Source organism: Prunus mume, linkage group LG2, assembly GCF_029339155.1.
Source record: "Prunus mume cultivar Tortuosa linkage group LG2, ASM2933915v1, whole genome shotgun sequence".
NCBI classification, from domain to species: Eukaryota; Viridiplantae; Streptophyta; class Magnoliopsida; order Rosales; family Rosaceae; genus Prunus; species Prunus mume.
The window spans coordinates 44,198,880-44,212,301 of record NC_142699.1 but is presented as its reverse complement, the minus strand read 5'-3'; the positions used below and the strand labels follow the sequence as shown (position 1 = coordinate 44,212,301).

The 13,422-nt window shown below is 37.4% G+C and overlaps 1 protein-coding gene and 1 pseudogene across 2 annotated transcripts; both read left to right on the top strand.

Moving 5' to 3' along the window:
* The first annotated feature begins 2,233 nt into the window (after window positions 1-2,233).
* On the top strand, window positions 2,234-5,682 carry LOC103322350 (protein FAR1-RELATED SEQUENCE 3-like). Of its 2 annotated transcripts, XM_089047615.1 has the most exons (4): window positions 2,234-2,482; window positions 3,297-3,468; window positions 3,563-4,100; window positions 4,951-5,682. In XM_089047615.1, the coding sequence occupies exons 3-4, from the start codon at window positions 3,567-3,569 to the stop codon at window positions 5,152-5,154; spliced, it is 738 nt and encodes a 245-aa protein (XP_088903741.1). In that variant the 5' UTR covers window positions 2,234-2,482; window positions 3,297-3,468; window positions 3,563-3,566; the 3' UTR covers window positions 5,155-5,682. The 2 variants fall into 2 exon arrangements, with proteins under 2 accessions (XP_088903741.1, XP_008222476.1); XM_008224254.3 differs by lacking the exon at window positions 3,297-3,468 and having other exon boundaries at window positions 2,245-2,482.
* A 4,046-nt stretch (window positions 5,683-9,728) lies between these two features.
* Window positions 9,729-12,413, top strand: LOC148920484 (uncharacterized; annotated as a pseudogene).
* Window positions 12,414-13,422: the final 1,009 nt, after the last annotated feature.

The following is a 13,422-nucleotide window of genomic DNA, read 5'->3' as shown; positions in this document are numbered from 1 at the left end:
TTTGATTAATCCTGTGATATTTTTAATTTGATCTGCGTTAGTGGTGGGCTCCTTCAAAAAGCTGGGTTTTTTGAAGCCCAATCTTTTCTTGCTAATCTGATCAGTCTTGGTTTGCCCTTTTGGATTTTCTGGGTTCCTTGATTTTGGGCTGGGTTTGCAAGTTTTTGTCCCAATTTCAAAGAATGCTGGTGGCTGCCCAGGATTAACATGAGCTTTGGTCTTTTGGACTGGGTGTGCCAAATTTTAGGCCCAAACAGCATCAAGACAGGTTATGTTTACAAGAGATAAACAGGAGACAGGGAAGTTGTTTGTCGGAAAAGCAAATAGACCATCATAGAAACTGACTGTTGATGGGTCTGTTGTTGTTTTTTTCTTTTTTTCTTTTTAGAATAATAACTCCTCCTTCTTTACATTAGAAAAAGAAAAATAAAAAACCTTTCAAAAGATCTACCCTCTAGATATTAAAGATTAAACCCTCATTCAGATTCTCTATAAGTATGAAAGGAGGTGAACAAGGTTAGAGACAGCCAAAAAATTCAATCAAAACAAAAACTCTCAAGTTATACTGACAAATTCAAAACAAGATCATTCGATCTCAAAAGCCTTCAGACTCTAAAGCAGTCAAAGCAGTTGGTTTGAAAATTCATACAGCTCCTAAACAAAATAGGCAGAATTCAAACTTGACTCAGTTGAGTTTAGGGAAGCAATTCACAAAGGAAACGAGATTTCTCTTGTTACAAATTTGGTTCGGCATAAGTCAAATCAAGCAGTATAACTCAGGTTTTTCATAATATGAAAACCTCAACAAATTTACAGAGATGCCTTGATCTCTCAAAATTGCCAGAATAGCTCTTGGATGATTCATAATCAAGCAGAACAGGTACTACAAAGTGCAGCTCTAGGCCAGCAATCATCAATCCAGCCACTTCCAGCCTTGTCCAGACTAAAGAGATCTCAATTCTGCCCATCCAACAAGCCTCTCCATGGCTCAAATAGATTGAAGCTCTGCCAATCTCAACATTGGTATCGATTTCCAGCTGAACCTCATCAGTTGAAGGTGTTGACGTTTGAATCTAGAATAGATACGTCCAATCCAGCATGAGTCACAGGCAACAACCCAAGCAAAAATTGAAACCCAATGTTCCGTTGTCCTTTCAGACATGGCAGTTCCATGTTGTTTTAAGTTGTGTAATAGGTAGTTTCCCTTAAAACAATTTGATTTATTCTCAATATTCATTTTGGCCAAAACTACTAGTTTATTGTAAGAAATTGTGAAGTTCTCACCAGTCTGAGGCAAGAAAAGAATTTACTTGGGAGATATTCCTCACCCAAATTCACAATCACTTGTTCAAAGTCAGTAACTTGGAGCGCAAGTTATATATTTTTCATAAGTCTGTTAGGGTTTTAATTGCTAACAATGGCACGCTCGCACATCAAAGAAAGTTGACTTGTTGACCACAAATGGTTCTCAAGCTAATAGGGAACTTTACCCTACCATCACAGGACTAAATCAAAACGGGTGAACAATTTCCAAACATATCAAGCATTTCACTATAACAAAGTATTCAAAGAAAGTATGATCTGTAGTTTAGAAAGATAATAGTATAACTGTGATAGTTTTTTTTTCCAGAGTTTGGACTAGATGTTTGCTTGAATAAACGTAAAATAAAAGATAAGAAAGCTTACTTAAAAGAGTACTAGTGTTGCTCGGAACTTGAAACGTAGAAGGAAATTGAAACATAAGAGATGGAAAGTGTTGAAAGCAAAGCTGTTTTATTGAAAGCTAGAGAGCACCAAAGAGTTTTTCTTCTCAGACGTGCCTCTAACTAGAGGATACTCCTACATGCGATGCAAACAAATGAAAAGGGCGCCACTACTAACTTATGAATTGACAAACTTCATGGCTAGTGCCTTGGCTAAATTGGAACATAGCCTCTCTCCTTCCCGTTTATGGGAGAATGGCATAACCCTCTGTTGTAAACACGTTTCATTTTGACCTCTTTAGCACATCGTGTTTAAGTGCCTTTTCATTGTAAGTGTTCTTTTCATATAAAAAACAAAAAGGACCTATGTGTCCTAATTCCTAATTCATTTTTGTCACTTAGAAAATGTTAAGAACATGATTAGAGTCCCTTTCTTCTTGAGGATGTTTTCATCATTTGCCCGTTTTGGAATTTGAGATTTGAGATTTTTTTTTTGGGTGGGACTAATAGGTCAACGATCATTGACTTCGAATCAATTTTGTTTAGTTTTTTCTATTTTTTGCAACAGAAAATTGTTTCTTTTCTAGAGTGCTTACACAGACAAAACGCTATTTAAATTGACCCAAAAAACGCTTTGTACAGGGGAAGACCGAACCGTAGCTTCCAAGTTCCATTGATAGCAAAACCTCCTTTGCTGATCAGTTCACCAAAATCTCAGACTGTAGAACCCAAAAGAATGCTAAAATCATTTTGGGTTTTCAATTTCTAGTACTTGCCAGGTATCCTACTCTCTCTCTCTCTCTGTATATTTATTGTTGTCGTTATGTTTATGAACAGTTGAGGACCAATTTGGAAAATTTGTAGAGGGGTTCATTTTAGGCTGCTAAGAATCTTGCACAGATTTTGTTGCTTTCAGATTCATGTTATATTAAATAGGTTGAACCTTGAAGTTTGAATTATGTTATGTGGATTCTTTATTGATCTAATGAGTCAATGAGTATTGTGAATTTGCTACTCCCCTTTGAAAAATTTGACTCCTAGTTGAGTGGGTTAGTCCTGGTGGTAGCTGTCAATGACTTAGGTAACTGATTCAGGCAGTCAGCTTCACATTCTGCGTTGTACATATATGGGGATAGCAGTAGATACAGATTGTCTAGGCAAAGACAAGATTTTACTCTCCCATGAGGCAAGCAAGCCTCTGCTGGATCTTCTGATGCAGCTCTTTGCATCTACCCTTTTTCATTCTTGAGTGGATCAGGGGAACCCAGTAGCTATAAATGATTTTTCCCCAATTACTCTAGCTACCCTTCTGTCAAGATCTGAGGATCTGCGGATATGGATTCAAGTGTTATTGTTTATTATTTATTTTTATACTGAGGTATTGTATCTGAGAGGGCAACTCCCAAGTGATGTGCCTATGAATTGCTTTAGAGATTGGTTCTCATTTATGTTTGAACAGAGTGTATGTGTGAGCCATATAGAGCAAAAAGATAGCAAAACCAGTGAACTTTACAGCTGGTGATGAGTTCTTTAACAAAATTGCATTGTAGCCTTCTCATTTTATCATGGGTGGACGCTTTTGGTGTTATGTAGCCGTCAAGTAAAATATCATGGGCACAGTCAAAGACAAATTCCAGACTCTCTATGTGATGGAGGTCAAAAAGTCCTTGTCTTGCCTAATCATAAGCTTAGGTCTTATTGCTGACAATCCGCACTAGTACTTGCATATTTTGACTTTATTTCTGGAATAAATTGGATACTTCAGGTATGATAGAATTTTAGTTGCTAACTTGCTACCATTGCTTGTCCCTTGGGCTTTGATCCTATGCTCTTATTTATACTATATCTCATTTTTGCAGATTAATGATGGCAAGCACCTCAGGACAAGGATTTAGCCCTGGGAGAAACTACAGGTGTTGGCTAGATGAAACTTTTTCCAGTCATGAAACAGCTGATGACGAGCTATCATATACTCCTGATGTAGATAATAATTTGATTGAAACATCTAGCCAAGATTTTTCTTTAACTTTGGAACCGGTTATTGGGATGGAATTTGAATCAGCAGAAGACGCTAGAGATTTTTATGAAATGTATGGTAGGCATATGGGATTTACAATACGGAACAATCGTACACGTCGTTCACTAAAAGATAACGCAATAATTGGCCGGGAGTTTGTTTGCTCAAAAGAAGGTTTCCGAGCAGAAAAATATGCAACGAGTCAAAACAGAGTTCTTCCATCACGGCCAGCCACCAGAAAGGGATGCAATGCAATGTTGAGGATAACGGCAAAGGATGGAGGCAAGTGGGTTATATATGGTTTTGTAAAAGAACATAATCATGAGTTGAATCCTAACAAAATACCACCTCGACGATCACATAGGATTGCATTCTGCGAGGTATGTTGGTCTTCGTTTTGGTATGTAAATGTGCTTATAATAGAATTTTAATCTTATTTTGCAAGATTCTTTTGAAGTATCTTAAGGGGTTGTTTTATGTTTGGTTGTTTAGTTCTGTGTTGAGTGGCCTTGTGTCTGTTTCACCGGCTAGTGTTTTTTCTTTTTATCTGTGTTCTAAATGCCGTTTTTTGATCCTCTCAAATTTGAATAAAAATGTTTCTATTAAAAAAAAAAAAAAAAAAGAGGAGTTAGCATGAGACTGGAGTTATATGAATTGGAACTAAGAACTAGGTTTGAATAATTAATCCTTGAATTGGTTTAAAAAAACAAAATGACAATCCAGTTTGGCTGTATGAACTTATAGTATTCTGATATGTAAGAGATGATGAGCAGAATGTGACTTGTAATTGGGGATTTATTTTCTTATTGGTCTAACAGTTTAAAAAAAATACAAAAATTTAAATTCATAGCAACGATAGTACTACACTTCAACTGTGTTCTATTTTTATTTAATAAAATGAAAATTCTGAAGAATTGAAAATTTCCATCTTTGATGTAAACCGGTACCTGGTCATACATATGCTCTTCCACAGGTATGCAAGTCCTTTTGGCCAAAAGCAATTCTGGTTGGGCAAGAGGTTTGGTGGCTATGATTCTGAGGTCAAATCAAGTAGACATTTGCTAGATAGGTTTTAGTACCAATAAATTTATGAGCTAATGCCTCAATAATCTTAGTTTTGTGCAGCTGCTTGTTGAAATCATGTGTCATCCTGCCTAATAAGTGTATATTTACAAGTTCCTATATGAGCTTAAATTACAACAGTGTCTGATATTAGTTCTCTGTTTTCAGGATGAGAAGGACTTGAAAATCCGGGAACTGTCCATGGAGCTACATCGAGAGAAAAAGAAGTCTGCAGCTTATCAAGAGAAGCTACAGATTGTATTGAAATATATCGAGGAACATACTCAGAGGTTATCATTGAAAGTTGAACTGGCAACTAACAATATGAGAGAACTTGAATCTGAAAAGCAAGACAGTTCATACTCAGACTAGAGTATGTCATTTGATCTTGATGTTTGTGTTAAATGTTGCCCATGATTTATTATCAGTTCTTTGACCAAACTTAAGTAAGAAAAAGGAGTGCAAATCCTACCTAACAGTGCATGCGATAAAGTTTGTATACAGACGGCTGTTCACTGCCTCTACACTGCTCCCTTGTGCAAAAGTCAAACTGAAACGCCGCAGCATGTTTTACTGTTGTGTAAGTGGACTGTGCTTTGTTTGGCAGGGTGTAGCCTCGCCTAAACCCAGTTATAAAGTGAACAAAGCTATTTCAAAGTTCTATCTGGTTATAGAAATCGCTTTTCCAATCTCTCGTAAAGATACCACCACCCTTAGGTTAAGCAAGGGGAAGTGAATTCTACTATTAGCCGGTGCTTGCAAAGGCTATGCTCAAGATCTTGTGCTACAATTTTTCATTTTTGCTCCAATGCATATGACCCAAATGGTTGGCCCAAACTCAATTTTTGTTTAACAATTTCTTTTTTATTTCTTCATTATTCTGTTCGACATTATTGCTTCGTGCTTTTTTATTTTGGTATCTTATATTGACGTGGCATGGGAATTTTAGTAAGGGTAATGATTTCCCCACTCCAATTTTATCCACTTACACTTAACCACCAAGAACCCTTTTCGCACCACATAAGTTTTATTTTGTCTACTGGGCGAAATAGCCATATTTTGTTGAACGATTGATGATTTTACGAAAGTAGGTTTGATTGAATTCCTCTCTTTGATTTTGGTCTTTCTTGATCACTAGAAATTGATTTAAAATGCGAAGAATTGACACATGAGCTTGTAGGGCCCGTTGAAGTCCACGAATAAGGGGGAAGAAAGAGGGCCATAAGTAGGCTATTTGCTATTGCTATAAGGCCCCGTTTGGTTGATGGGAAAGGAGACTTGGGGATGAGAAATCAATTGATTTTCTATGTTTGGTGAGTCCAGGCATAAGAAATCGTTGTATGACCCATGGGAAAGTAGGGAAAGTGAAGTCATCCTCCCAACTTGGGTTTTGTTTTCCCTCATCATGAGAAAGTTTGAGAAAATGAGCCAACATTAAATATACATTTTTCATGACTATTTTGTCCCTATTAACAATTTAGAATTACAATATATCATTAAATGCGTTCTTTTTTTATTTGATTTAACATGAGTATAATTGAAAATTTATACAAGCTTTGTTTTCCATTCCTACTCAAAACAAACAAAGAAAAAGAAATAAAATGGTATCTCGCAGTTACCTTCCCAAAGATTACCAAACCTGGGAAAGGAATCTTCCATTTCCCATCCCTTAGGAAATGACATGGTAAATGATTTTCCCTTAAATTCATTCCGTGAACCAAACGAGGTCTAAGGGTTGCTCATCTTTATAATGCCCTGGCTTCGCTATACCCATTTAAAGTTTGTAATATGATGACATGCGACCAAGTTGACCAAATTGATATGTTGAGTTCAAATTGATTGATTTGTTTGAGGACTTTTGAAAAATTCAAAGACTATTTGCGTCTAAATCATATATCTTATTTTTTTCCCCCATCAAATATAAATTTTCATTAGATAAACTTTAAAGGTACAATAAAATACATCAACATGACATCCAAGTATCAATCTCAAGAAGGTAACAAATTAACATATTAAAAACAAAACTAAAGCGGACAAAAGCCGCATTAAAACTATTAGCCCACATCACCATAATTAACCATAAGCCCAAACAAAGCCCACATACCCAACATAATCAAAACCTTAAAGCAATCCATGAGCCTAAACGAACGCCACCACCACCACCTGAAGAAGCGCTGTTCTGGCCACACCCACCACCGCATCCTTAATAGATATGGGAAAAACATGATTTTCATTTATCTACCTGCGCATAAGAGCGAACAAATAAATGAAAACAACTACCTTGACAAAGAACAATTGAGTTATTTACAGCAACCTTCGTCGAAGATGATGTAGCCCCTTTGAGAATGCCTAAAAGGGTTGACGAGGAACTTCAATATAAGCATAGCTCAGAAAAAGAAGGAGTAATGACGCTTCTTCCTCCTTCTCCCTTTATGGAGTTTGTCTTTGGGACTCACAGAAGGAGAGAGCGGCCATGGTTTTTTGTTTTTTTTTTCTCTCATTCGGGAATAGGGCTTTTAAATTAGACACCTTAAAAAATGGTTATTAAGGTAATTATACAAAAAGAAAAACTTGTGATTTAAATCCCTTTAAAATCCATTAAAATTCTAATCCAAATACAACTCCTAAGACCATCTCCAACCTAAATGGGGCTAAACTCAAATTTTCTCCTCCAAATATATTGTTCGGACTTAAACAGGTTTCCTCCAACCTCCTCAGCTTTATTAAATATTTGAGAATGGTTAACCACTAATTCTTTTGTGGTTAATTTTTCTTGACAGTATTTTATTTAAAAATTCGCGGTTTAATTTTCTGAACATTATAACCTAAACAAATTGGAATTCCAAAACATAATATAATTGCACTTAAATTGAAAACGAGTACAGCAACATCAAATTAAAATGCATATAACAACATCAAATAAAAACACATTCAAATTGGTCTTTCCACTTTTGGCAATCTTTAAAGATTTGTCAAGCATGATGCCACTTAAAAGACCTATTCATACCCTTCATTCTGAAAATAGATTTTGTATGCACCTCCCACGTACGAATTATAGTAAAAACATGGGGAATTTTTTATCTACGTTCACTCATATAGATGAATTAATATAGATGGGGAATCATTGGATTACTGTAGGAACGCATATTTCGCTGGCCAATAAGAAGACGACACGTGAAAAAAGAATATTCCTTTGGTAAACTAATTACCCTAATTAAATCCTATTTAATTAGGGGAATTATCTTTGATTTAAGATAGGAATATCTCCCCACATCAAGTGACAGGACCCAATTTCCAACCCGAGACGAACCTCGGAGACTTCGGCATCACCCCACGCCGGGTTCACATGGGATAAATTTGGGGTCGGGGTGTTACATAAAGGAACCAATTTTTATCAAATCTCTTGGATTAATTCCTATCATCTTTTTGGGAAAGAATAATCCTAACCAATAGCATACAAAGAACCTATAAATACATGGGTACACAAGGCATTCAAGGTAATTCTTTTTGAACCCTAAAACTCTCTCTTACCGCCACTCTCTCTCCCCTTTCTCCCACATGGTTCCGGCCACCACACTCCATCCACTTTAGCTATTGTCGTATCTTTATCAAGATCTAATTGAACTTAGGCATATAAGGGCCTTTGACCAACACCACTGGCAGAGCTACAAAGGCGCAAGGAGGTGCAGCTGCACCTCCCCTCATAAGAAAAAGCTTTGAAGTCAGATAAATGTTGGCACCACAAGTTACAATTTTCTTCAACGAGATTGAAACTACTAGGAATGCGTGCACCAAACTAGTAGGCTTCCAAAAAAATTCGTTGTTGGTGCTCATCAAGTGCGCTGTTCCAAAGCCCATTTAGAGGCCAGGCCTTAGGTCACTCCTAAGGTCAAGATCCAATCAAGAAAACACCGTCCAAGAACGCTCTCTGAAATGCAAGAAAGAGGGTTGCTCGTGCTTCGAGGAAGAAAGAAGCAAAGAAGCAGTCTATTGAGGCAATTTTATCCGTGCTTTCTACGAGAAGCCAAATGGTGACCGTAAGCGAAAACACCTCAAACACCCTGATTGTGCCGGAAATAATACTACCCGATTTGTCCAAATCATGATTGGATCAATCCTGGTCAACTTGTATCCTACATATTCAGTCCTAATGACTTCCACCAATGAAACTAGTGAAGTAAGTCAAAAGGATGACTCTGAGAAAAATACTAAGGTCCAAGGGGCCAAACCTCGGTCAAGCCCTAGAGCCCATGTTGTGGAACCCACTTCACAAGAGGTTGACCCGTGTTCTTCAAAGGGTAAAAGCAAAGCCATCATCATGAAAAGGAAGGTGGTGAACATACCTCATCCACAAAGGAAGCTCGTGCAAAAGGCAAAGACAATTGATGCTTTAAGGAATCAAATTCTTGTATCACAAGGGGCAGTCCCAAAACCTTAAGATCAGTCGAGGTCCTACATGGGTCCATTGACCTATTCCAAATCCTGATACGTGATGGGGATGATTATTCCCAAGTTATCCCCTATAAATTCAATCTGCTTGGACAATTATTTGCTATGGAATCCTCTTTACGATGATCCCCTATCTCAAACTCAAGAGAATGATTACATAGTATCCCAAGAGGCCAAACTTCATGAGTGAGTGGAAAGTATGAAAGTCATGATGATTGGCACTTTTAATATTGAGGACCAATTACCCTTAATCCAAGAAATGATGCAAGACCTGTGAAGGGAAATGCACTAGAAGTTAGTAGAGAAAGATGCGGAAATAACATTACTATCTGCTCAATTGAAAGGAAAAGCCATCATGAGTGAGCAAGATAAGGGGAAGGCAAATGAGATCCTAGCCCATGAACAGTAAAGAAAAGAGGAAAAAGGAGAGGGCTCTACGAGCACAATTTCCTTAAATAACAAAGGCATTAATCGCTAAGGGGATTCGTGAGTTCCAAATGTTTGTAGCACCTCTTGTTCTTGGATATAGAAAGCCATTCCCTTCTCACTATGACGCCATCCCATTCCAGAAGTGTTATCAACATCCCATATTTGATAAATTTGATGGCATAGATAGCTCACCTCATAAACATCTAACACATTTTTATTCAGCATGTGGTGAGACATCCCAATCAGACTCATTCCTGGTGCGTCAAGTTGTCCAATCCCTAAAAAGATCAGCTTTTACTTGGTATACACAACTATCGCCAGGCTCAATCTTGACATGGGATGACATGCAAAAATATTTTTTGGCATAGTTTGTTAGTACTAAGAAGAAGGTCTCGATCATGGACCTAGCTTAAACTACCCAAAAGTTAGGGAAAAATGTCAATGACTTCATAATGACATAGAGGAGCCTTAATCTCCATTGCCCAAAGAAAATTACCGAGCAATCAGCAGTGCAAATGTGCTACATTGCAACTTTTGTTGCCACTGTTGAACCCCAATCATTTGATGCTTTGGTGTCAAAGGCGAGTAATGTTGAAAAACAAATCGCTCGCCAAAAGTCTGCGACCCAAAAAATTCAATTTGGGAAAAAGAAAAATGATAAGAAGTCTGCAAATGGAGAGTTGTTTGGCCACTTTTGTCAAAACAGAAGAGAAAAATGACAAAAGCCAAATCAAAGACCCACTCAAAAGGCTCACTCTTAAATAAGACAGAGAGGTCAAATATTCTTTTGACGATGATGATGTAGAAGAAATCTTTGACCAACTTCTTGCCTCCAAAGCTATTACCCTTTCCAAAATCAAAGCGTCCTACTGAGGCTGACAAGACAAATGACCCTAGGTATATTTGGTATCACCGCCTCATTAGTCATACGCTCCAGGATTGTTATATCTTGAAGGTGTTCACCTGTTTTGGTTTTGCTCCTGTGATGGAAGGGTAAAGTTCGCCATTGACTTGAAAACCATTGATTGGTCAACAAGTCAACTTTCTTTAGTCTATGAGCGTGCCACTGCTAGCAATAAAAATCCTAGCATACTTCTTAAAAATAGAAAACTTGCACCCCAAGTTACTAATTTCTAAACAAGCGATTGTGAATTTGGGTGAGGAATATCTCCCAAGTAAGTTCTTTTCATGCCTCAGACTGGTGAGGACCATAATTTTTCATAGTACAATGTTGGTAGTTCTGGCCAGAATAGATAGTAAGAAAATGAACTATTTTCAGGCGGAACTGGATTTTACAAAATTCTACAGTAAAAAATCAACTCTAGAAAGACAAAAAGAAGGCTGGAATTCCATTTATGCTCGGATGAAGCTTTGATTTGGGCTGGATTGGGTATGCCTGCTATAGATTGGATCGCTCCCAACTTCAACTCCTTTTTGTAAATCGATACCAAAGTTTGAGTTTGGCAGAGCTTTAATCTATTTCGAGCCTTGGGAGGCTTTTTGAATGGGTAGAATTGCGGCCTCTTCAATTTAAAAGGGGTAGAAGTGGCTAGACTTGAGGATTACTGAGCTGGAACTGCATTATGGTACATGTTCGCTTGATCAGGGCTTTCCATAAATTTGTTGAGGTTTTCATATTTGTAAAAACTCAAACTCTGCTTGTTTTGGTTTTTGCTCAACCAAATTTGTAACGAGAGAAATCTCGTTTTGAATGACTTATTTCTCTTAAGTCTGAATTGGAAGTTCTGATTTATAGCTGGCTTCTTTTGGGGCTCAAATGAGTTTTTGGTTTCTTCAATTTGTTTGAAGTTTCTCAGAGATCAAGTGATCATTTTGAGTTTTGTCTTTGGTTGATTTTTTTTTGGTTTGTTTGATTGATTGTCCTCTTCTCTGTTCACCTTCTCTTACATTTATAGGAATGCTAGAATAGAATTTATAATCCTTTAAAAATGGGCGGCAGATTTTCTAAAAAGCAAGATCTTCCACTTTTTAATGCAAAGAAAAAGGGTTTTATCAATTCTGGCGGATAAGCTTTCAATAGTCAGTTCCTATGGCAATCACTTTCCTGTATTCTTTGAAAAGAAACCTAACCCTTCTTCTAATTTAACTACCCCCTGTAAGAGCTCAAACTGTGATGGTTAGTTTTGATTTGACTATTTGAACAACTCTCTGCTTCCCACTTATCTCTTTGAGATTGTAGTTTGCTTATCTCTTGGAAGAGTAACCTATTTTGACGCAGAATTGTATAAAAAGGGATTATGATCTTTTAGCCCCAGAGTTTCAGAGTAGTCTTTTTCTAATGACCTACTTTCATTTAATTCCCAATCAACTCTTTTATGATAGTTGAAATTGTTGAGTTTTCTAAGTCAAGTAGTCACGTGGGTTCTGAGAATAGGCTTTCAAAAAAGATCTTGCTGAATTTGCACTCTGGGTTTTGAGATTAGTGGTGAGCCAAAAGCTGGGCCCCATCCAATTTTCTTTCAATCTTTTATTGATATGCTTCAGTGGTTGATTGCCTTTTAATCTTGACGTTTTTTTTTATAACTCTGCCATTTTTGTAAAAGTCATGGGCCTTCTAATTTGGTCTTGGGCTTTCTCTATTTTTGAGTCAAAGCCTAGTTCTCCGTCCTTTTCTATTTTGTGGGCTTTTGTGAGAAGTGGGCTGGCGTGTAATCCTTTTTAGGCCCAAACATAAGGACAAAATCCAAGAGCTCCTCAATAATGGTGGGTTGGAGATAGACTTTTCTTCTTGACATCAATTAGCTATAACAAATATGATTGAGGAAAAACTCACACCCACCTTTACTTTACTAGAGGGAGCGCAAATTGCAGGTATTAATACCGACAATGGGGGCAGAATTGTACATGTGTGTCCAAATGCACCATGGTCTAGTGATCTTCAAATTCCTTTTCTTCATGAGCTCATGACTGCACCTAGAGATATGGGAAGATTCTTCGGCTGATGAATCTGTTTAGGGGTGGAAGACATTTGTTAAAAGGGCCAAGCGTATGGCCAAAAATTTCCCACCTAATCATAGTCTACTACTCATCATGGTATTAAGCTTCGAGGCATGCCATCCTTAAAAAATAAGAGAAAAATAGGGTGCAAAAGAAAGTTCAAATCCCTCAAAAGGATGAATATGAATAACCCGCAAGGGTCTTGTCACACTCAACGAGTTTTTGCCAGTTGAGTTCTTCTCAAGTGAATCCAAAGTTGAGGAAGAAGTTATGCAATGCAACATGGTTTCTGTGGAGGAATATGAGGCTGGCACAGAGGTTGATGAGATTACCCTTTGCTCCGGTCGAAGTATTCCATTTGCTGATAAAGCACAAGTTGATTCCTCTAAAACAGAGAAGAAGTCAAAGGTGAAAGAGATTAAAGTCTCCTTGTCAAAAAAGACTATTGCAGGGGAAGTTCCACCGTCCTCCTCAAAAGCAAAGAACCCTAAACGCGATACCAATAAAATGAAGGAGTTATCACAATCACATGTAGTTAAGTATGATATTTTGGCTCATCTTAAGTGCATCCCTTCTCCTTTAAGTGTCTTTGACGCGTTACAAATGTCGAGAGAGTTTAGGGAAACACTTGTAATGGCTTTAATGAGGCTAGATTTATACAAGTCATGTTTTAAATCAGCGGATGTCCACACAACTAAAACCTAAAAGTTTTGTGCATCATGTCTGACAATTATTCCTTTTGGTGAAGATGACTTTTTACTTGGGTCCAAATTTCATAACCGACCTCTCTATGTCACTGGCAAA